The 24028-nt window shown below is 40.7% G+C and overlaps 1 protein-coding gene across 12 annotated transcripts in view; it reads right to left on the bottom strand.

Moving 5' to 3' along the window:
* The window catches only part of FAM126A (family with sequence similarity 126 member A), a 36100-nt gene extending 16174 nt beyond the window's left edge, over positions 1–19926 (bottom strand). For 3 of the 12 annotated variants that reach the window (XM_042888201.1, XM_042888210.1, XM_042888211.1), the window contains exons 1-3: positions 19429–19610; positions 4272–4351; positions 1715–1816 (exon numbers count right to left, since the gene is read on the bottom strand). In XM_042888201.1, coding sequence (XP_042744135.1) covers positions 1715–1816; positions 4272–4322 — 153 coding nt within the window. In that variant the 5' untranslated portion in view covers positions 4323–4351; positions 19429–19610. Of the gene's footprint in view, positions 1–1714; positions 1817–4271; positions 5724–5749; positions 7173–7255; positions 7362–7759; positions 7876–11024; positions 11069–19428; positions 19617–19900 lie in introns of those variants that run through there. The other 9 variants (XM_042888205.1, XM_042888202.1, XM_042888207.1 and 6 more) reach the window with 9 other exon arrangements.
* Positions 19927–24028: the final 4102 nt, after the last annotated feature.

Genomic DNA, 24028 nt, shown 5'->3' with positions numbered 1-24028 from the left:
ACACGTTGGACATTTCAATTCACAATTTCTAATACTTACATTTCCTAATGCAAATACCTGAATGGCTGCTATCTGAAAGGACAGCAGTACAGCTTTAGGTACACAATAAACAATCTCAAATTCGTTAAGAAACAAAACCTTCCAGAAAAAAAGCTTGCCAGTGAATTTCTTGAGTGTCTGCTCAGTTGAAAGTCCTTTAAATCTTCACATCCATTGAAGACTCTTCTACTGAATTATATTTTCCATACCAGTGGGCCAGGAACTTCAAAATAACCAATAAAGCCTTTGCTAACAAAGCTACTATGAAACTGCTGTTTCTCAGTATAGCAAACACAGGTAGTTCATTTCTCTCACCAAATGCTACATTTTCAGAAATGCAAACAAGGTATATGAAAAGCAAATATACAATGCAGGTAATACATCTCAAAAACAGAAAGAAGTTGCTTGCTTTTTTAAATTGCTGGTTTAGAAGTATTTCCTCTATGTGGAAAGCTCCAGGTACCCCATTCCACAGTTTCAGGCAGTAAGGATAAATAGCACAGATTAAAATTTTAGGAGAACTGTCAGCATTGGCAGTTTAATGTCAAGATTCAGTTAACGGGAATCTTCAATACTTAGCCCCTCCCAAAATTCTTTTTTTTTTTTTGGGCATTTTTTTAAAATCTTTTTTTTCATGGCTTAGAAACCATCCTGCAAAAGTCCGTGACAAAACTAGTGATAGCCATCAGTAGTAATAAAATTACAGAACATGAAAGTATCAGTTTGGCTATCAACAGGGAGACTCATCGCTATAATTTACACATTGATGTGCATTCTGAAGACCAGGCAAGCTTGACTCAGTATTTGGAATGACTCAGAATGCCTTCCTGAGCAGCACAGAAAAGTGAAATGACATTTCTTCTCCGCTGTACAACCTGTATTTCTGTACCAGCATCCTCTCTAAAAATGTATGAACACTGGAAGCATTTTACCCTCTGCCCACCATTGGCATTATCTCAACTTTGGAGAGGCTCCTTATGCTGCACCTTTTCCAGAAGAGGCATGAGGACTCCATGTAGTTTAAAAAATAATAATACACAAAGGTGTGCTGGGTGGTAGAGAGTGCGACCAGGATACAACTAACACCAGTTCGGGATGCTCTGTTCTCACCTAGACATTTCAAGAGAAGCACAGTCATAGTGCATGAGCCATTCTTTACGTGGGCACAGTGCAAACCTGCCCCATGCCACCTCAGAATTTCTAAGGAAGTGACAGATCAGTGCTGAAGTGATGGAAGAAAGGCATAAAGACCTAAATCCAAAGCACTAATATGAAAGGAATGCAAAACTACCTAACATTTATCTCTTGTCATATAAACAGGCAAGCTTCTGGTAGCTACGGATTCACATTCAAGTTATGGTGAATCACAAAAATAATTCAGTCAAACATCTTTTCAATTCCTTAACATATTTCTCATTTCCATACACAGATCCTGATTATGATCTACAAGATCAGTCACAATCAGCAAATAAGAAACAAATCTACAGATAGTTTCCATAGTACTATATTCTTGCGAAGAAAACTTTCCAATAAAATTAAAAGGAAAACACTGTGATGAAGACTCTTCATGTAGTTCACGTAATTAGAAACAGAATTAACTATTACACAGCATGCAAGGTTTTACTCTATTCTGCTGGTGTTACATCAGACATTACCAGAGATACACCACACTCACTTCACTTTGTGGCTCCTGAATTACTCTGTAAAGAGATGAAATCAGAGCACTCTTGTCTTTCAGGTTTGTAGCATAGCTGGATATGGATGCCTCTGGCAGCGTCTGAAAAATATATAGAATATATTTATTGTAGTTACTAGAAAAAATAAGGTTTAATGATTAAAGTGTAGCAGCTATTTCAACAACTATTTTCCTTAGAAGTTACTATTTATCAGAGTTTACAGTGAACTAAAACTTGTTTCATAAAGAAATCCTTGCTATAGAAATCATCATTTTTCACAGCAGCAAAGTTGCCAGAAGACACACAGCGCTATCATTTGGCAGAGAGCTTCTTTAAGAGATCAATGACATTCAATGGGAAATCATTAAAAAAAAAAAAAAAAAGGGGTGAGTTTCAGAAGTGCAGTGCCACTGAAAATACATCATGTTCTGAAACCAGAAAAAAATGGCAATGCACTTCCCACTCTTTGCTGGTGTCAGTGACAACACGTGCCCACTGTGAAATTTAAATACTGTGAAAGCTTGCTGCTTGCAGACCTGCACTTTACTGTCAAGACTGACAGTACACAGACTGTAAATATTATTACAGGACACATTATTACCTGAAAGAACATAAACTCAGGTTGACAAGAACAGCTATCCTTTAATATAAATGGGTTTCCTTACAGTACTTAAGAGGTTAAAAAGCTAATCTCTTTGACAATCCTTCGGAAGCTACACATCTAAACTTATTATTCATAGCTCCTACAGTACTACCTTTCTGCAGCCCTACAAAGGAAATCATATCCCATTATAAAGACAGGAAAACAGATATCTAGCTGGACCAGGACAAAAATCTGTACTCACATAAGTCCCAGCCCATACTCAGAACAGCAAGATCACACCACACTGTCAATATCGGGAGGAGAAACAAAAAATAGAACAAAAAGCCAGTACCAAAGTTTGAAAAGAAATCCAGCAGAACTTCACAAATGCCAGCTAGCAGTTTCTGGGGTTTAGCCTGTGTGTGTGCATCCAATTTTCAATTTCTGTTGTAAAAATTTTCCAGTTATTCAGCAGCAAGATTACTGAACACCATGCTGAGGACTCCCAAGACATTTCAACAATAGCAAGAGCCATCCAAGGAGTTACTCAAGACAGTCTAACACAAAGAAATTAGGCTGATCTAGAATCCACTTGGGTCCAAAATGGAGGTATGCTGCATTTTCTTCTAGTCACAGCATTCTTAAAAGTCTTTAATTTCAGCATCTTACAGATACACATACAGCATGTGAATCTTCCAGTCAGGGTGTTTCAAGAACACAGTTTGACCATGATTACAAGATATGGTTTAGTAAACTAGGGTTATAATCCTAAACTTTTCTTTCTAGCGATTAAGCTTGCAAAAGTATTGTGCTTTGTTACAAAGCATACATAACAGAGACATGTTCCACTTTTTGGTTGTTAGCAGACCAGAGAGTGCAACTTAATAAAAGGGAGCTGTATGATTCATCCCTCTCTGAAGGTAGGGACCATTAGCTGTGCCACAAAATTCCTATCAACAGAAACAGAATAGAAAACACTGAATCATAATATTGTAAGAAAGATGCTACTTCCACTTGCTCCTTACTTCTTTCAAGTTACATAAACAACATTTACACACCGATAAAGTGCTGGGCAAGCTTAGCAAACTTGTTCTGAAGTAACAGAAAATCTTGGCTTCATAACATAAGATACAGACAAGCTAGTTTTAAGGAAGCCAATATTTCTATCTGCTGTTGCATTTGCCAGATAAAGGCCTGAAGACATAGAAAAACTGACAATTCTTTACTTCAAAGTTGTCTTTACTGCTGGTAGAGTGAACACTCTGGAAATAAAAAAATAAAAATAAATGTGGCTTTACGTGTTAAACCCAAACATTTTTTCCTGTGGTAAAGACAGACAGAGATAATGCATGATATCCACTTCCTGCTTTCAGATCTTTCCTTCCATAGCATTTGCCCCTCTCAAAGTCAGAACTGACCTCACATACTGACAGCACAATGACTGAGAAATGCCATCTGCAAGGAACACACCTGGACATCTGACTGTAAATAAGTGCTCTGAAAAAATAAGCAATCAGAACTACAGCACATGACGGAAATTCAGCAAGTTCAACAGGTAAAGTGATCAGCAGCTATCACAGCATCTATCACACAGCACTGAATTTCTAATAATAAAACTTAAAGAAGCTACACCAGCAAGAATGAGCATGAATAACTCACTCATGTAGTCCATAAAAAGGTAAATGAAAGGAAAAGATCGAAAGCCTGAGATTTGGGGTACAACATTACAGCCTGCAGTACATTTTTTGCCATAGGCCACTGAAGATTATTTCCTGGATCAGGAAGTAGGCAATCCCAAAGACGACAATGAAAAGAAGACATCTATCAAGTCGATAGTTGTACACATCAGATTACCTTAGAATCCAAGGTTGCTAATCATCTTCATTTTCTACAAAAGTCACACACTTCTGCATACGACTCCAGCAGCAATTCAGATACCACAGGTTAAGTGTCTGATGGTGTGTTATTATTACCTTGAACTCCGATAACCACTCCTCCACAAGCCCCGTATCCACAGCTAACATCTTCCAACATCAGTTCCAAAACCTTCAGCCTGAAAGAATGTGCAAACAGTCTGTAAGAACTGTGCAATCACTGCATTAAATACATGATTAGATTAAGTTCCTGCGAATATTTAAGGAATCTCATCATGCTTTTACTCATTAACATTTCACATTCTGACACACTTTGAACTTTTATTCCACTTTGCTTTTGCAAGCTGCTGGAAGCATTAAGCATGAGTTGTCAGATACAGCAGTTTAATAAATCCCAAATACATACTGCGTGGGAAGCTCAGCAAGTCAAAGATTTGCAGAAGGGGCATTTTGGAAACAGAAAATATTACCTTCTCAATTTCTATTTATTTTTCAGCTTACAGAAAGAGAGAAAACTATAGGAATTCACTGAATAGGAATTACTGTCCAAGCTTTTTCTAAACAACTGTTTTCTTAACTTGGAGAAGGACGCTAAAAGTATGATGAAAACTTTTCAATCCACCTCTATCACTACAGCTGAAAGACAAGACAACGAGCCTGCAGCCTCAGCATGAAGCCCAAGGTAGAATTCCTTGCCTAATTCCTCAGTCAGAGCACGGACAGCGGTACTCAGATGAATACAAAAGATGCAAAGTGGCTTTTGAAACTCATCCCTTATTTCCCTTAATTTATTTAAAAAAACATCTTACAACAAATGCTCTTTGGAACAGTTTATTCTGAAGCTAAGGGCAGCATTCCATTAAGATAAAAAACTACTAAAAGCATGCTGTGGAGGGTGCCCTAGGCATATCTTCGTTATTCTACATTAACTTACCAAACTGAGATCAGGTATACCAAACAATGACAAATACTCATCTCAGGAGAAAATTAACAGTTACTTGAAGAAACATTCAGACATGGGTGAGATACCTTATCAGACTGTTCCAGTTTAAAATTAAGTTCTGATATCCAAGTATGGGCGTATATGAGAAGTTACAAACAAGGAAAGAGGGGAAGAATTGTCTCATAACATAAATAAATTTCAAGAATTGAAGAATTAAGAAAAGAACCAAGCATGATAATGGTGAGAGCTGTAAGGCCGTAAGGCCTCCAGTAAAGAGGAAGAAAAAGTTGCTTAAAAGAGGTTTCACTTAAAAAGAGAAGTACTGGAATCTTTTAAGGTTTGTAAGAGAATAACTATCCAACATGTACTGCAAAAGCAGTACGACTGGACAGGCTATCTAGAAACTTCTTGCATCACATTCATACAAAACAACAGGATAGCGCAGATAATGCCAAAGGAAAGGGAGAAGGCAAGGAGGGGAACAGACAACCAGCTTAGTCACTAGTTGAAGTCATGAGTCCTTAACAATCTAAAATTCAATAAAGAGGCACAATGAAAATGAGATCCATTTCAAATGACCGTGAGGCGCAGCTATGATCTTTATGAACCCGCATCAGAAAGACCCAGTGCATACCACAAAACCCACTGAGAAGACAGTTCCTTCTTTCTCTCATTCAGAGAAGAAACTCTTCTGGAAGAAAGCATAAGAAAGGTTTGTTTCTGGTTTTGAAACTAGTCAGGTTTGGGTTTTGCTTTCTCTTTTAAGTGACGACTGAAAAACAGTTCACTGTAGTTAGAATACTGACACAGCTAGCACAAGCAAAAAATAAGAACTCACAGTATTACTGGGAAAGAATTTAGCCTAGGAAATCAACAGTCTGGTCAGGGAAAGAAACCTGAGCTCTTACTGAAAACAGCTAGTGCAGGTAGCTGCTCCAGAAAGACAAGAGAGGAAATCACAAAGGAAACACCTAGCTAAATATCAGCTCTTTCTGACCAGCTCTGATGATCTCTGAAGGTGTCATGAAGATATGGATTAGTAGCCTCTAAATCAAATCAGGTTTCTGTGCCAAACCCTGATGCAAAAGTGTAGTTTTCATGATAACATCACTGTGTGCTAACGAACACAAAGGCTAGACCGACTGCAACTCCTGAACCAACAGCCTCATCGTTTCCTACAGTCACATCTGCCAGCCCTACTTTTATTCCTGTGAAGGCAGATAAAGGCTTCTGCAATGCCTTATGTTTCAGCAGGGCTGGCAATAGTAACCATTCTTTACTGAGCCTCATCTATAGCACAAATGCTTACACTAATATTGACTTCTGCATCCAGGATTCCTGGATACTCCAGTTCATGGCTGACACCAAGTTTATGGTTTATTACACATGCAGTATACATTTTTTTCTTTTTTACCCATTTACGTTGATCTATCAAATGTTATTTTCAGACTAAAGACTTCCAGAGAACACAAAATTTATTTGACCAGTGAAAATAATAAGAGCATCTTTGCCTGGCACTATCCACTGGGCTAAAAATGACACTTCAAGACTTAATGACATTGTATTTGAAGGTAAGTCTTCTTGTTGGTGTGTCAGGCACAAGCATAGGCTATAGAAAGCTGAACTAAAAGAAAAAGGAAGCATTTTTGCTGATTGTGTCACAGAAAATGCAGACTGTACTTATTTTATCTTGATGCATTAAAAAAAAGTCACACCCTTCTAAACAAATGTTTTAAACTTAAGCACGCATGCATCTACAGCAATACACTTACAAGTGTCACAGATAAAACCTAATTGTCTACTTGTTTTCCTTGAAGACAAATATTATGATTACTTACTAGGCTGATGTCCCCAGAAGGAAGAAGCACCAATTTCATACAGCAAGTATGAAACTGGTGCAAGTATTTAAACAAGCAGACAACCTGCTGTTTTGCTGAGGATTGCCAAGTTTCACACTAGCTAGATAGACCATGCTGGTCTTCAGCAATGGACAGATTTGGCAAACACGTACTGAGATTGCTCTAAAAGACTAACAAATTTAACAATGCAAGTTTTTCTTAGCACTAGACACATATTTTCTTAGTTTGTGCCACATACAAAGCAAAGCAACTTTAGAAGACTTATTCATTGCAAGTCTTACCACATTACTTCCCACTTGTCACATGATGAAAACAAGCAAAAGCACAGCAGCCCAGATAACATACGGCAGATTTAACTGTTTATGTTAGACCTGCGAGTTGAAAGCATTTTGGAGTACCTTCCACAAGACTTTCACCTGCATTAGCAGCAAAAAATAAGATTCATACTAAATAATAAGTAACAAACAAGCTTGGCTAGTAGAACACTTATTTCAAACAAGCATACGTAAAACCATATAGACTTTACTAATCTCTAACATTAGAACCCTGTGCCACTTGAGCACTAATATCAACAAGAAAAGACTCGAACTCACATTCCATTGAAAGTCTGCAATCCATTTTGACTTAGTTTGGTATGTTCCCAAGCAATAAGCTGAGTAAGAGCAACAAATTGATCTTATTCTGTTCTAATACTGTAAGAAAACTCTCCTTTGATAGGAGATGGCAATTTTTGCTTTGTTTCAGGATAAACAGTGCATCTAGAATAAGATATAAAATAAGCTTACCTGAGAAAAGCCAAGTCTTGTTTGGAAAGGTCTCTACAAATGTCTACGAAGACCCTTTGGTGTCAGGAACTTACTGCTTCAGTAACAGAGGCAGGGAGAAGTTGCTATGCACCAAGCTGGTGGAGGGCAAGCCAAGATCAATGAAAATATATTCTCTGGCAAATCTACAGACAGATTCATCTACTCAAATGACTTCAATTTTCTGTATCAGTCACTCAAAAGTTTTTCTTCACGTTTTAATATCAAATGATGGCCTTAAACGAAATCAGACAACAGACACGCAGGCTGTTCTTAACAAATAAAGAAGAAAATCTCACAATAGATGGCTTTCCTATTTTTTTAAAGCTGCCCAGCCTTTGGAGAATTTATCCACAGGATGTGTGTGCGTGTGTGAATGAACTCTGGATAAAGTACAAGGAGGCTGGACTTGGATGAAGAATGAACACTTGAGTTCAGAAGTGACCTTCTGGAATCACAGTGTGAGGCATTTGATAGTGGAAAAAAACAAAACCAGGATCCAAAAACTGATCATGTCCCATCCTTTGGGAACTGCTGGAAGAGGAGGAAAAGCACTGATTGTGCCCTTACCTAATCTGAAAAGCATCTGTTTGGAAGTTTGTACACTTGCTAAGAAACAGGGTTTTTTTTCAGTATTCAGTTAAACAGAACTACAGGAAATACATTGCAAAACATAATGATTTTTTTTAATCAACTATGAGCCAAATTTGTGAACTCAACTCGGAAAAGTAACAAAACAAAATTCTGAGCATTCCTTTACAATGCACCAGTTCCATAAGAAACCAAGTCCCTGGTACACGTTAATTTCTTTTTTATGTAGTTCATTTTCAGAAGTAGGGAACAGCCCACTAGGACTCAACATTTTTGGGTGGGGAGAAATTTTTGGTCAGCTCTGTATATTACGTCAAGTTCACTTAAGGATTACAGTCTATACTTGGAGCTCACATTACTAAGCCCTTTTCTCTCCCAGCTCATTACATAGACAAAGACAAAACCTTGGTAGGCCTCAGAAGAGGACACAGAACTGAAGAAAGTGTATCTTTAACTAAATCAGCAATGAAGCAAACTTATTTTCCCCTGGTGTTAACGCATGACTAATGCATACTCGAGCAATACAGTGATCTATTCATTAATTATGAAATTTCAGACACTGTCAAACTATCATGTTAAAACAGATTCTCACAGTTGCAGTAGTGGATAGCAAATTACTCAAAGTCTGTCAAGAAAAGAAACCAATGCTGCTCCGGGCTTTGAAAACCACTTTGGAACGTTCTACAAACCACAAAGGCCAGGTCTGACTTCTCGACATTTTTCAAACTTGCACAAAGAGGAAGAAACAAAAAAACCCATTGTACTGTGCCTGAAACAGTCACATGCTCAATGCATACAACGCTCACAGACTCAGCATCAAGTATTCTCTTGTAATTGCTGCCTTCGTTGTGAAAGCAGGCATTGTCAACAAGACAGCTAAAGGTGCTCCAAGTGTCACTGACACAGGCTCAAAGAAACTCCTAAAACGACAAGAGACAGCCATTTAGCTGCTTCTAATATGATAACTAACAAGTGCTAAGGCTCAAAACAGAAGGAGTTACCAAAAGCAACGCCAAGGAAGCATGTACTGATTCCCAAGCCAGAGTACATTAAGTTTACATAAACGCACAGAAAAAGCCCAGATGCATCCAGGGAAGAAGAAACCATCAGCAGCCACTAAATGTAGGAACACATCCTCTAGTTCAGAAAGTCCACGTCAGAAGCTAATCCCCAAGAAGCTGACTACTCATCTAGCTTTCCCTATCACCACATGCCTGGCCTTCCTGTCTAGGAGCCTATTAACAGCGTTAGATAAACCAGCTTCAGAAATTCTAGTTTGACTCAGTATGGTCAATACCTCAGTTATCTTCACCACTGCAGCACCAAACTCATGCTAGCACTCAGCTTGTTTCCAGTGTGTTTGGTTTTTGTTGTTTCCCGTAAGGGTTACAGAACCTGAAGAGCTGAAAATGCAATGAATGTGAATTTCATGAACTGTTCTCCAGTCTTGTGCCTTTTTTCTCCTCTGGCACCCAGTCCATCAGCACAAGAAGCAAATGCCTTACTTGAAGGTAATATTTTATTATAGATCAGAGAACAACAGCTTTGAAATGTCAGTGCTATTGTCCCATGACAGACTTAAATAAGATTACCTGATCTTGTGCTCATATGCTTCTTAAATGGCGCACTGTTGAAATATGTGAATGTTTGGCACTCACAGATAATGAAAAAAATAATTATACCGAAGCAAGAAAGCGTACAATAGAGTGCACAGAAATGACAGAAAGCTGCCTCAGATGCATTTGTTTCTTATGTTAAGGATACAGCACCACAGAATGCTGACACTATGCTGCCCCAAAACCTACACACAAGTACTGGGTGTATAAACTACAACTCACCCTTCTACAACCCTCAAATTCTGTAAACATAGCTGGAAGCAACAATTGAGGTCACAATGCCATTTCTCAGGCTGGCCACAGGTGACCCAAACCAGTTCTGGAGAAAGCTCTCTATAGTCTTGAGCAGTGGTTGGGTCCCTTAAGCATGTGCTGTAGCAGATTTTTATTCTGATCTTTGACTCCTGGCAATTACATTCGCTTTGATTTCTGATTAGAGAGCAACAATTATAAACCACCTTTGTACACAACCAACTTTGTACTTGCCCTCTACCAGGCAGAAGATAACTCTTCAAACACAACCGGATGACTCATTCCAGCTAAATAAATCATGATACAGAAGAAAGATTTAATACTGATACAGTCCCTTGAATTTATACGAGCCACAGTAAGTCACATTTAAACTGTTAAAGCTACACAAAAGCAACCCTCATAGTACAGTACCAAACTGGAGTAAAATTAAGTAACTTCTATAGCTTGATTACTTTTTTTTTTTAGTTCTACTTTACCATTTCTTCATTGCTGCCTTCTGCAAAAAAGCACACCTTAAACAAAACCATTGTCCTCATGACCACAGCATCAGCCAAACCAGCCACAGGAAGCCAGTTTACCCTAATTACATGCCATTCTTCAGCTTGTAGATGCCCTACTCTGTTTCATTTGCAGTATATCCTCAAGTGTAAGTTTTCCAATGAACTGCAATAAAGCAATACCTCCATGCATTATAGGAAAATAAAGCAATACCTCCATGCATTATAGGAAAATAAAGCAAGAGCTATCACTTTCAAAACAGTTGTTCTGAGCAACCTAAATATACTTACTTCCTCTTTTGTCCTGTTCCACGCACACACTGTTCTTCCAATCTCTTAAAAAAAGCAAATATAAACAACCCAGCCTCAGACAAAATAAGAAAACTGGTTGAAAAATCTTGTCTTAAACTACGTTTGTACTTATTGTGGCTTAAGAGAGTTATCAGTTTCACATACATAAAGAAAACTCAAAGTAATAACTACATGAATCACAAGGAAAGAGAGTTTAAACTCAGGCAATGTTAAAGGGAGTACAATCAAAAGCTCAACCAAACATCTGGACTAACAAAGAGAATTATGTGAAAGGGAACAGTGTGCTAATACCACTGAAGCCACCTAATCCATACTGGTTTTCCAGGTTTTGCTCTAGTCAGAAAATTTCACAATATTAAAATAAAGGTATTATCTTTACTCTCTGAAAGAATTGAAAAGCTTTAGAAAAAGTTACATGCTTTTCTTACGTGTCAGCATTGCTGTATCTTATGTCAAGAAGCACAGTACACAACCCAGGGCTCTCACCACCTCTGTAAGGGAACACGGTGCTGCAGAAGTTGTCCACTTCCAAGAATTCTCCACACAACTCAAAACAAAGCAAAGCTAGTGTTCTCACAGGACCTCTTTCCCCTTAGCCCAAAGAACGCAACACTATGATGAAGCCAGGAGGTACCCCTGAAACCCTACAACAAATTCAAAATGGTGAAATAGAACAAAGTATGCAGAGAGAATGATCACGTTGCAGCTTTTGTTTCAGTGCCACGTGCAAGCTTGGAACCACCAACCAAAAACCTTAACAAGAACACTAATCATTATTATGCTAGCAATGCCATGACCTCTAGTTACCTTCTCTGCATCATCAAATTTCAGTTTTATTGTAGTTTCCCTTTACTAACAGTTGCTCATTTCATCTAGCTGTTTGTAAAGTCTGCTTGTTGCTAATTTTAAAAACAAGCTTTCCCTCCTGTGAAAACTGTAAGTCACTTTCAATTAGTTCCTTTGTAAGAGATCAAAAAGAAAGGTGTCAGGTAATTCAGCAGTCGGGAAAAGACTGTCCGTGTAATGAGCGAATAAGCAGATGCTGTACAACAGCTTGAGCATGACCTAAAAAGCACGCAGAGTACTGAGCAGAGGCTGTGCTCAGCATCAACTGTTAAAGGCACAATTCCAACACCTAGCATAACAGCTAGTTATGAAAGAAGAAAGCTAGAGAAAGCAGAAGAGTGTATCTAGCAAAGAGTTAAGCAGTAGCTCTTACCAACAGACTCAGCTCACAAAGGGGCAGCAATCAGAGGAAGCTTTTCACCTACTACTTTTCAGTAGCAACCTTAAGAATGCAACACTTGGCCAAAACCTCTTGGCTCTCCTTTCTCAGAGCACAATTTCAGGAGATTTGCCCATTTCCAACTCCAGTCTAGGTAGCTACTGCTTGCCTAATTGGAAAGGCAGAAATGCCTGCCTCCAGACCGACAGAAGCCATACACAAGTTACAGGAAGCTGCATTTTCCAAAAGAGAGGTACATCAACACTGAAAATAATCTTAGGCCTTTGTTTGCTTGAAGTGGTATTTCTAGAAGTAGTGATCAGTACGTTAGTGTTCGGTTACAAATTCAGAGCCCTATTCTGGAGCACAGACTTCAGGACTCAGTCTAATAAATATGTCTGCAGCCTGAAAACAAAGCAGTCAAAATTTGTTTCTATAGTAATCTCAACTCGAGGGACTTCAACTTGTAAACAGAATGCACTAAATCAAGTTCCAAGAGGCAAATGAAAAATCATTTGAACTGCTGAGGCGATTATGACAATGCATGAAATTGGTCATTGACTGCACACAGATTTGGGACACAGTGGACTCAAATGAACCAGGGCAGAACAACATCAGGACAGCTTAATAGCCCTAGGAAGCAAAAGGTTATGTTCATGAACACTGTCAAACCCACAGCAAAGAAGAGTTGCAATGAAGCAAAAGCAAAGCAAGCTATCCCACGAGAGGAAATGACAGATAACACAATGAAAATAAATCAGTGACTGGTCACACTTCCAACAGTATGGCATTGTTTTCAAGGAGAGAGAGAGGTATAATTGCTCAATGCAAAAGGACTGTACTCCCATCATTGAAAATGAGCAACATTTGAGGAACCTCTTAAAGGGTAAATGTGGTATCAGCTGGTTCCTGTTGGTTTCATCATCCACTTAACTTCCTATTCACATTTTTCAAGTCTTCAGTTTACTGTGCAAGCAGAGACTTCATGTAAGGGTTTCTCCTCCCTCTGACATCAAGCATACTCACACCCTACAAAGTTACTAAATTTATATGGGACTTTGGCTTCACCACACTGAAAAGCAGTTATAAATGGTTAAGTGATTTAGCTCTTGTCACTTTATTTCATGGGAACAAAGCTGGACTATCATTGGACTGCTTGACCAAAATAGGGCAAAGCATCTAGGACATTTTTAAATACCACTGAAACAGGAATGAATCAAAGATTTTGATTAATTCCTTAAGGAATAAATGTGTATGTATATGGAGCTGCACAGCTTAGAAATCTTTTCCAGTTTGGCTATGTTTCTGGTGGAAAATCCTTACTGGGTTTTCCCAATACATTGACAGCTCGCCAGTACCAACAGTTTGGCATATCAGTCAAAATAACCATTACAGCCTAATAAGACCTTGGTAATCATTGCTAATGCTTTGGAGACTCATCATTTTGATGCAAGACAAAAAGGGTCATATTAAAAATGCATACACAAAAAAAAAGGCAGCAAACAAATTAAAGTTAGCAGGGATTTCATCACGTTAGAGACTGACTGAGTAGATTACCAAGTGCTGCAAGAGCAGTTCTGCTGTATTTGCACAAACAACTGAAAAAGCAACACAATTTAAAATCAAGTCTATAAAGTATCTTGACCGAGTTCAACCAATCCTAGCTGAAAACAGAATCCAGATACTTCAAACTGCATCATTAATTACACTGCCTAACAGATGTTTCCTTTGATTGTGTTTCACTACGTGAGGTGACAAAAGTGATTGTCTGAAACACAGTGCTTCATGACAGCACAACAACAGTGTGGTGAAAATACCTGCCAGTTACAGGAATTACGTGAAATGCTGCTGAGATAATAGGGGGAGAGAGACAGCTTGATTTTTTATTTCTCCTATAAACTTCGCAGTTAAATGTAAAACACATTTTCTTCAGCAAGAGAGAAATTGGTAAATACCATACCAGTGCTCACAAAGCTGTGCGAGCAGATGTACAGAATTACTTTCAAAAAGCTATCACATGCTTCTCTGGCTGCAATGGCAATACAGCTCAAAGGAGGGGAAAAAAAGGCAGGAACCTCTTACTCTTTCTCAGTCTGATATAGAGAATAAATACAACTGGCAGTGGGAGAGATGAGGAAAGACTACAGCCTAAAAGCACGGCATGAAACAGCTAAACAACCTAAAGAGAGGCAATAAGAAAAGTATTATCTTAACCAAGTAGGCAGTAAGTGGCTCAGCTCAGTGCTACTAACCACAAACTGGACAGCAGTCAGAATGACACTGCCAAAATGCAGTGTGAAGTTACCGTAAGGAACATTAAATTGTTGCTCCAGTACCAAGCACCAAGAGCTATGGAAGTCCCTTCTAACACAAAATACATGAAATTGCAGTCTGACTTCACAATCTATTTCACCTCTGGAAGAGAACTGCATAAATTCCTTTAGCCAGCAGGCACAGAAAAAAATCTTATTGTGGAACAAAGTTTCCAATTCTGTACCTGAACATCCTATAAAGACACAGAGGGGTAATGGTAATATAGCGTACTAGCATGCCTTAAAGAACAGACTGTTAGAAAATATGCAAATATCCCAAGATTGAGAGATGACATATGGCAATAAGAGCTATTAGAGATTTTTAATAGTTAGTAGGCCAACTTAAAGCTTTCTCAGATTCGAGTCATTTCCTTCAATACAGGGAATACATCAGGATTAAAAAATTAAAATTACAAAACAATTGTATTTAGGTTTGAGAAGAGGATTCAAGTACTTGAAAACAAAGCACAGTGATATAGTACAGCCCTGTCCACTAACCAGGTACCCACGAAGACCTTCTGTTATCCAACACAAGCTAACATACAACACTCAGACTGCTAGACAGCTTAATTAGTGAGTATTAGACTTAATTCTCTAACTCCAATCAAAAATCTTCCCACAAGAATCTATACAGTTTTGCACAAAGTACACATTCAAAGTGCAGTGGGTTGCTTCTCCACTTTTCTAAAAGAAAAAATAATAATAATAATTGAAATAAATACAGTAATAGCACTGAACTGTGGTGTTTAGTGCTAACAAAAATATTAAGGTTGTATGCACTATTCAGCAGGTTGAATGAACACCTTGCTGGAGCTTTATTCATCCAGTGCAAACAGCAGGAAACTTAAGGAGACAGCATGGCTTGAAGCACTCAAGTGAGTTAATTAGTATCCAGTGCAGCTTCAGAGCATGCCATGCTACTTTTAATTAAAGGTTAGCTTCCAAACAGAGAAAAAAAGTAACCAAAAGCAAAGGATATCTTATCTCTTACTCAGGAGAGCTGTCTTCAACAGCTATCAGAAGAACTCGAAACACACAAAGCTTCTGTCACTAAATTTAGAATAGGAGTACTTACTCCAATCACGATGGAAAGCAGATACTCTGACCTGTGCATCAGCCATGGGTATGTCCTCACCGTTCAGCTACTATTGCTTTTACCTACACGTCTTTGCTGTGCTTTGTTTGCTGGGCAGCATTTCTTCTCACCCACAGTTAGAGACAGCAGAACATAAACATGTATCTGTTTTGGAGAGATAACCTATTTCCAATCTCCCTCTCAACAGCCAGGTGATATGCAACTGTATCTTCCGCAACACTGACCATTTAAAATAGGGTAAAAAATGTTTTTGTGCATCACCTCATTCTTCATTGCATTCTCCACAGACAAGAGCGATGATTACTGAGAACATATCTGCATTCCACACACCTTATTGATTCCAATTCTAATAAATAACACTCCTGGTAACAACTGCTGGTTGAGCACACATTACACTGCACCATTCAGAAATTACACTGAGGCCTTATAAACAGAGTCCTTCATCACACCGCATCAAGTGCGGCACCATTCTCCCGTTTCTTCCACTGCAATGAGATCGGGCTGCATTCAGGCTATTTCAGCACTCACCCAGGCTGTCAGTCACGTTACTTTCACTCACAGCTCTCCAGTTGTTACCAAAGCATGCAAGTTCACGTGGGGATGCATCTAAAGAAATCACTGCTACAAGTCGCCTTAGCAGCCTAAGCCAACACGCTATTTTTATTCGGCTGTTCTTAAGCCTAGGCCTAATTAGGAAAAGGACTTCACAAAAGTTTTGCCAGATGTACATGCAAACACTACATACCCCACATTCTCTTATGTGCTCCAGTTCAGAGCTAGTATTGTGGGGGACTCTGCCAGATGCTTTTTTATCCAACCAAAAGTGTTTGAGTATTCAAGCCAGCGAAGTTCCAACACTAATTTTGGTGGAACCCTAATGATGTACAGCAAGAACTGATGCAGAAACAAAACTCTCAGCCTCAGAGAAAACTTTTTCTTGAATTTCTCCAATGTTTTCTAAAAACACACCACATATTTTAAGCACCAGTTACTTCTAAAGATAAACCTGAGAGCATTCAGAAACACTTCATCTTAGAAGCATGTGAGCCCACTTAACGTAACCTGTATGTTATAAAGATAGGGGAGATTTTGGTCCATGCAGGAGCTAGGAACATATTTCAATAACATGCAGAGCTTGAGTGCCCTAGAAGCTTCCAACGTGGCCCTGCAGCCCTGACAAGCAATAAAATCATTTTTCCATACCTGAGTACTCACTTTCCCTTCAACCACACTGACCTGACACAGATTTCAGACTCCATCCCGACACTACTCTGCTATTGCCTTCCAAGACAATCTCACAAAGCATTTCAAATACACTAACCCAATTTAAGTTCCTAATTTATTTATGCTAATAAAACAGTGCTTTAATTCTAACACGTTCTCTGCTCTCAAATGTGCATGTAGCATCCCAACATTTCATTGCTGGTGACTGAGGCCAGTGAATGTCCAAAAGGCTTTTTTTTTTTTTTTAATTATATGGATTTAAAGAAAAAATAGCATACCTACAGTTCTACTTAGGGTTTGGATGTTGGGGCCTTTCAGATACTCCCATAATGAAACAGACCAGCATTAGCAAATCAAAAGCTTGTCATAACCTTGTCATGCAAATTATGAGATTACAGTATACCATTAAGAACCTTCACATATGTCCTATCATAACTAAACCAATACAAGAAGTACTGCATACAGAATGCAAGTTTAAGCACATCCTATTTTCATAGGACCACACAAGAAGTCTGGGAGGTTACATACAAGCCACTCTCATGATCAAGCTCATAAGAAGATCAATACACATTTGCATGGCCTTCCATTTGGCTTTAGTTTTTTAAGCATAAGAGTTTTGGACTCAATATCTCTTAACCTCAAAGACGACAGCATACACACAGTAAAGGTCACATCATCAGGCTTCTCATTTCCTGTACAGTGGGACAGGATCTCCTGCTTAAACTTCATGACTATTACTTCTGGAAGACTGACTACTTGATACCTGTACTATTGTATATATCAGAGGTGGAGATTACATGTGTGTTAACAAAGCTACCTGCACCAACCCCACAGCAGACTGAAGTATAAGCTTTGTATTCAATCTCACATTTGCTAGATGGAAGGCATGCCAGTTCATGCTGAGAGGGCATTTGCCTAAATGAAGGCTTGGGAATGAAACCTGGTGATCCAGCTAACGGATTTAAAGTCTAAGCTGTCCCTGATAGAGGCTTTGTGCTTTTGCAGAGCACGCAGGTGATCTCTGTAAGCATTTAAGACCTACTGCATTTTAATGCTATCAACATTTAAGCTTCATTCAACTTCCATTTGGAAGCTTCAAATTTACAGAGCACTCCACTGGCTACTAGTGCCAAAGGAAAGCTTGGAAACTGTGACTTTCCTCTTACAAATCATGCACAGCCTGCAGACTGAGCACCTTCTACACAAACTGAAGCAAACAACAGTGTCAAGTTGGGTCAAAAAATGTGTATTTATTTTCTAATTAAATTAGTCAACATTTGAAAATTAATAGCAAGAAAGTAAATCCCCAGAAGGAATGAGGTCATTTTCACTTTGCACACATTAGTCATAGGTTAGAGGGAACCTAATACTTACCATCAGGTAAGCATTAATGAAAAAGCATTTATTGACGTGAACATAAGGGGAAAGATCAAGATATTTGCGGGGGCTTTTTGGCATTCAAAATAGCACATTAGCATATACTAAGAAACAGACCAACTCTGTGGCTTACTATCAGGCTTGACACAGCCAGAACATCTGCGTCAGTAGGAAGGCTCACAGCTTAGTGCCAGCCCCATTGTGTTGAGTAAAATACAGATGACACATAGCATTTACAGGGCCTAGCCTGGCAATATGTTATGCACATGCTTGTTTGCAATACAAGTCTTTACAAATTAGGATTTGAGTGACTTAACTATCTGGCTATGTCTGTGAACACGTCTACCATGGACTTACACTCATGAAAAAGAACACTCCTTTTCATAAATCTATGGCAGAAGCTTGGCATGATTATCCTCATGAAAGCCTTCTTCCCTGTGAGAAGTATTCAGAATAGATAGTACCTTAAGACAGCTCAACACTGTCAGGAAGTACAATTAATAGATCATCCAAAGCAAGACTGCCGCTCCTCAGAAGTGGCACCCTTCTGCTCATCAAAAAGATCATCACTGAGCTTTGCATCTCAAAAGTATTTTTATGTCGTCACCTTAGTCAGAAGATACATCCCAAAACAAAGCTGGATGGATTCAACTCAGGAGTACATCACTATTACCTAAAGTACCACACCGATAAAAAGTAAAATCGATTGTTTGTTAACTTGACCATGTTTGGCTTTTCGAACAGAAAATTACTTGTTGGAAGAAGACAACAAAGGCAGGGCACCACCAGCGAGAAGGACATTCTGTGAGAAGCACAAGCTTCTGAAAAGGTGCTTTGTAGCATCTAAATGCATTCTCGGAGGCAACAACCGCAGACAACTCTTTCAGAGGCAATGAAAGCCCAGTACTGATGTTGCGCTATACTTCCCCACGTAAAACCGTCCAGCGACGTCTTACCGCTTTTAAAAGAAACCCTAATCGCCTTTCGGGATAGCGGCGATCAGAAGCACCGCGGCACCGCCTCGCTTTCCCCGCAGCCGTCAGCACACGCGGCGCCGGACGAGCGGCCGCGATTCAGCGCGCGCCAAGTTCAGCGGCGAAGCCCGCAGGAGCGCGGCCGTCCCGCAGGCAGCCGGCACTTCCTACTCACCGACCGCAACCGCAGGCTCTCGGCGACGAGAACTGCTGCCGCCGCCTCTCACATCCCCGGCCGGGCACGCCGAAGTCGACGCGGCGATAGAAATCCCTTAACAATAAGGCAGAAGAGCGGTGTGAGGAGCGACGCATGGGTAGCGCGCGGATCCGCTCTCCCCCGAGCAGCGGCGCAGCCCGCAGTCGTGCCCCGCGCGGGGCAGCCCCTTTGTCTTTCCGCCCGCCGCCTCCTCGCGGCGGAGAGAGCCCGCCCGGTGCCCGCGGCCGGCCCAGCGGAGCCCCTCCGCCCCGCCCGGCCGCTAACGAAAAGGAGAAGGAAGAGGAGAAGGCGCGCGGGACCGCCGGGCTCCCCTCAGCCTCAGCCGCCGTTAGTTATCCAACGGCCGCCACCGTCCCACGCGGCGCCCAGGGCTGCCAGCGCCCCGCGCGGCGTTCAAAAGTTGGCCCGGCGGCAGCGTGCGGCTACTCACGCTCAGCCCGCCCGCCCCGCGGCGCCTCCGCCGCCGCTCACGGACTCCCTCGCCCGCGGGGAGCGACGGCGCTAAGGGCGGGAGCCGGCGGGCGGGCACCGCCCGAGCGGCCACTGCCTGGCGGCGACGGCGACCAATGGGCGGGCGCAGCGCGGTGACGCCAGCCAATGGGGAACCAGAGCGGAGCGGACGGGCGCCCGCGCCCTCCTCTCTCCCAGTGGGTGGCACCGCCCCTAGAGGAGGGCGGGGTGGGCGACCCGCGGGGCTGCGAGGGCGCCTGGGGGGGGCGGGCGGCGCCGCGGCCTCTCGCAGGCGCGGGGCGGCGGGTGGCTGAGCGCGCGTTCTCTGCGGCGCTAAGCCAGAGTGACTCAGGCCGCGGGCAGCCGCCGACCTCACCGAGGAAGCGGCATTCGGGAGAAGAATGCCACCGGGTCGCCGAAACCCCGAGCTGGGTGTCCGGCTGCACAGCGCCGGCACCGGCCCTGGAGCCGCGGGCAGCCCCGGCGGGAGCACGAGGTGCTGGGCGTGTCCCTGTGCCCGGGGCTCGTGCTGCGCTCAGCGCTCTCGGGGCTGTGGCATCCTCGCCACTCCACGGCCTTTCTCAGCTATGAACGCTTATGCCTTTTCTTCATTTTTACTGTCTTAAGCCTCGGACCGCTCCGAAGAATTAACTTAAAATAAAGCTGAATGCAGTATAATTCTCTACTTTTTGTTTCAATTATAGCACAGTTTTATATATAATATATATAATATATATATTTTTTGTTGTTGTTGCATGTTACAGAGTTTCTTTGCAGGCACGCTTTGAGGATTAAGTTTCAATAATCCTTAGAAGCACATGCTTGTGATAAGCTCCAGAATTAATAAAGATTAAATTAATCAGTAATCTAATTGCAGTGTGGTGAGACTGCAGCGGCTGGTCAGTGTCAAATGCTGCTCACTGACAGAGCCCACACAGCACTCAGTGCTGCCGGGTATCCTCTGTGTGTCTTCTGTATCATCTTAATGCATTGACAATGAAATATATAGGTTATTTTCAAGGCTCTTTCATAATACAAAGACAAAAAGACTGCTTTCAGAACACAAATGCCTTTCTTAACTCCTTTCTCTTTGTGTTACTCCTACTGTTTTCATGGTCTAAATTCATTCTGGCATCAGTTTCTATGACAGTGGATAGAAAGGTCTGAAAAGAAAGATGGAATTGGTTCCAACAAAGGTGTGAGGGAGCTTTGTCACTGTACTACAGCATGATGAAGAGACAATTAAATGACAATCTCCGAAACAACTGAATAGAGTGAAAAGTATGCTTTTTCTTAACCTCTGAAAGAACATTTGAATCTTTTCCCTTCTATGTATCATCAAGTAACAGAGTGCTTTTCCCCAACTTTCTGCTAACAACAGTGCAGGTGTAAGGTTCCATCAGAACACTTTCTATCTATTCCTAAGACCCTCATGGTTTCTGTGACTGTACAGTCAATGGATATAAAGATGCTATAATTATGAAATAAACAAGTGTTTAGCAAAGCAGATTATAATAACCAAAAGAGAACAGATAGAAAGCTTACCCACATCCTGGGCTCACTACAAAGCTCCAGAGGGATCTCCAGAAGAGATCCATCCCCCCTGGCAGTCAGCTCTTAAATGGGTCTAGGAGAGGTGCAGCCTGGCTCCACCCCTTCCAGCAGCACAGGTGAATTGCCTTCAGCTGTGCTCCTCTGGCTGACTCACTGCTCACCTCAGGTGATCAATCAGAGGTTCAGGCCGTGATTCAGCAGTTCCCATACAGTGACCAAACAATTACCTGAACAGACAAACCAATTCACCTCATCATGAAGATAACCAAGTGAAAAACAGCCTGTTTTAAAAACAGGATTCTGTTTCCAGACCTGGTTTCATGCTCAGTCCTGCAGATCTGGGAGCAGCATGCGATGCTGCAATGCAAAAGGAGCTTAAAACCCAGTTTGTTGGCCTGTATCCTCAGACCTGGCATGCATACAGCATCAGGAAGGGGAGTGGGTACTGCTGGGAGCACCACATCCCAGTGCTGATGAGGGCTGTGACACAGCTGACATACCAAGTGACCCTGTTAGTTGCAGGAAATGCAGCGAGGTCATGCTGTCATTAGTTATTAATGGTACTGATGTGTAACAGCTCTAGCAATTAGTAAAATTAATGAATCGTGCACAAAAGGCAAACAATTCACATACAGCATATGAGATACACTGACAGTTCTGCAACTTCAAGTCACGTTATCTAAATAAAACAGTTCAGCTGGCATTCATTCAGCATATTTTAATACTTCTACTTAAATTATTGTAGTGCTTCAGGCATTCTTATGACATAAGCCTTAAATACTTCAAATGCTCCAAACTGCAGTACATCTTCCCTTCAGTAATTGTTGATAATTCTGTGCACACACATCCCATTTTACTTCCTTTTAACATTATGCTTGTAGCAACTTTTTTTTCCCTCCCATTAAAAATCTATTTCAAGTTGTCCTCTCATGGGAGGGCTACAGAGCATCTAAACTTTTGTTCCACTTCCCCAGCTGTCAGGGCAGCTCAGTGTTGTTTCAGAGAGGTTTTCCAGGAAGCAGTTTTCTTTAGATTTCATAAAGTATTCTCATCGCTCAGGAAAATAGTTTGAAACGTAAAGGTTCAGCCCACCTTTGCTATTTTTCGTGCATGTTTTTCATTGTAAGTTCTTATATTTAGATTGGAAGCTATAATGGAGTTGTTTGCCTCTTCAAAAATAGAAATCCTCGATAAGTGAATACGTAACTGTAATCTCCATCATATGACCATGTTTTTAAAGCACAATTCAGTGTTTAAAGAAAACAGCACATCTGGACATTGGGGAAAAAACAGCAGATATTTCCAGTCATCTGAGCTGATACAAAATCCGTAGCTGTAAGACATTGAGACAGGCACTGTTTAGGGACAGAGATAGAACTGCAGGAGCAGCCCTCTGTCCTAGCCTTGCTGTGGTTGCTCTCTGTTAGCACCTTTGCAGAGCAATCCAATTTCAATCAGGGTGGAACAATGCTCACTTCAGAATTAACAGCATCTCAATCTTGATTAGAAAATCAGCTAACATTGTCAATGATATCCAAAACTTGCTCTGCTAAGGAGCCTCTAATTGGGACCATGAGCAAGCACCAGGTCATCCTTCAAATCAATACAGCTGCAGGAGTTTGGTAACAAACACAGAGCACTCTGTAGGCTCCTGGTGTGATGTTCTCCTTGAAAACAGTTCTAGTAACTACATGTTAAAAGTAACTACATGTTAAAAGCCTGAAAGAAAAAAATATAGTAGTAATACTGCAGGCCTAGGAAGAAAAAAAAACCAACACAGATCTTCTGAAATCCCCTTTCAAAAGGAAATAAACCAACAACACTTTCTATAGAATGCAAATTCTGCTATTTTTATTTTAGGAAACAACTGACTGACGGATTATTTTGACAGTGTCAGACATTCAGCTTTGACGTACAGTTTTCTTCTTAATATTCTAGCTTTAACCACAAATAAAATATTTTGATAGCTTTTTCCTGAAAACATAAATGAAACTTCTCTGCTCCTACAAGAAGTTTCATCAAATTCATGTTTTGACAGAAATTTGCTGTAACAGAAAGCTCTATACCAGATCTTCTGGGAAAGTGAAAAATCGTTAACATCTGTTTGAGATCAAACATTGAAGATCTGAGTCTCCGACTTTTCATATTATTGCAAAACCTTTCAAAGAAAAATGCTCAAGAAAGAAGGCCTCTATAAACATCGCACTGATCAAGCGGCTGAATACAATCATTTTCAATGCTCACAGCCATACAGTCTAGGCTTCGGGTGGTCCTGTGGCGGGCCAGGAGATAGACTCAATGATCCTTATGGGCCCTTTCCAGTCTTTAGGATGTTCTGCTTCTATGATTTTAGTACAAAAATTAATTGTCAGGTTAAGAAAATGATACATTGACCCAGAACTTCAAAAATGCCTTTACATTATTAAGTATGCTAAGTTTCACTCACTCAAAATAATAAACAATTTTATCTTATGATTTTTACTGACCTGAAGTCCTGCAGGCCACCTGCAGTTCTCCATAGGTTTCCTTTTTAGCTTTCCTAGAATCAATTTCC

The sequence above is a fragment of the Lagopus leucura genome, unplaced genomic scaffold (genome assembly GCF_019238085.1).
Source record: "Lagopus leucura isolate 7727_CA_CO unplaced genomic scaffold, USGS_WTPT01 Super-Scaffold_100157, whole genome shotgun sequence".
In the NCBI taxonomy this organism is placed as follows: domain Eukaryota; kingdom Metazoa; phylum Chordata; class Aves; order Galliformes; family Phasianidae; genus Lagopus; species Lagopus leucura.
This window is presented reverse-complemented; position numbering and strand designations above follow the sequence as displayed.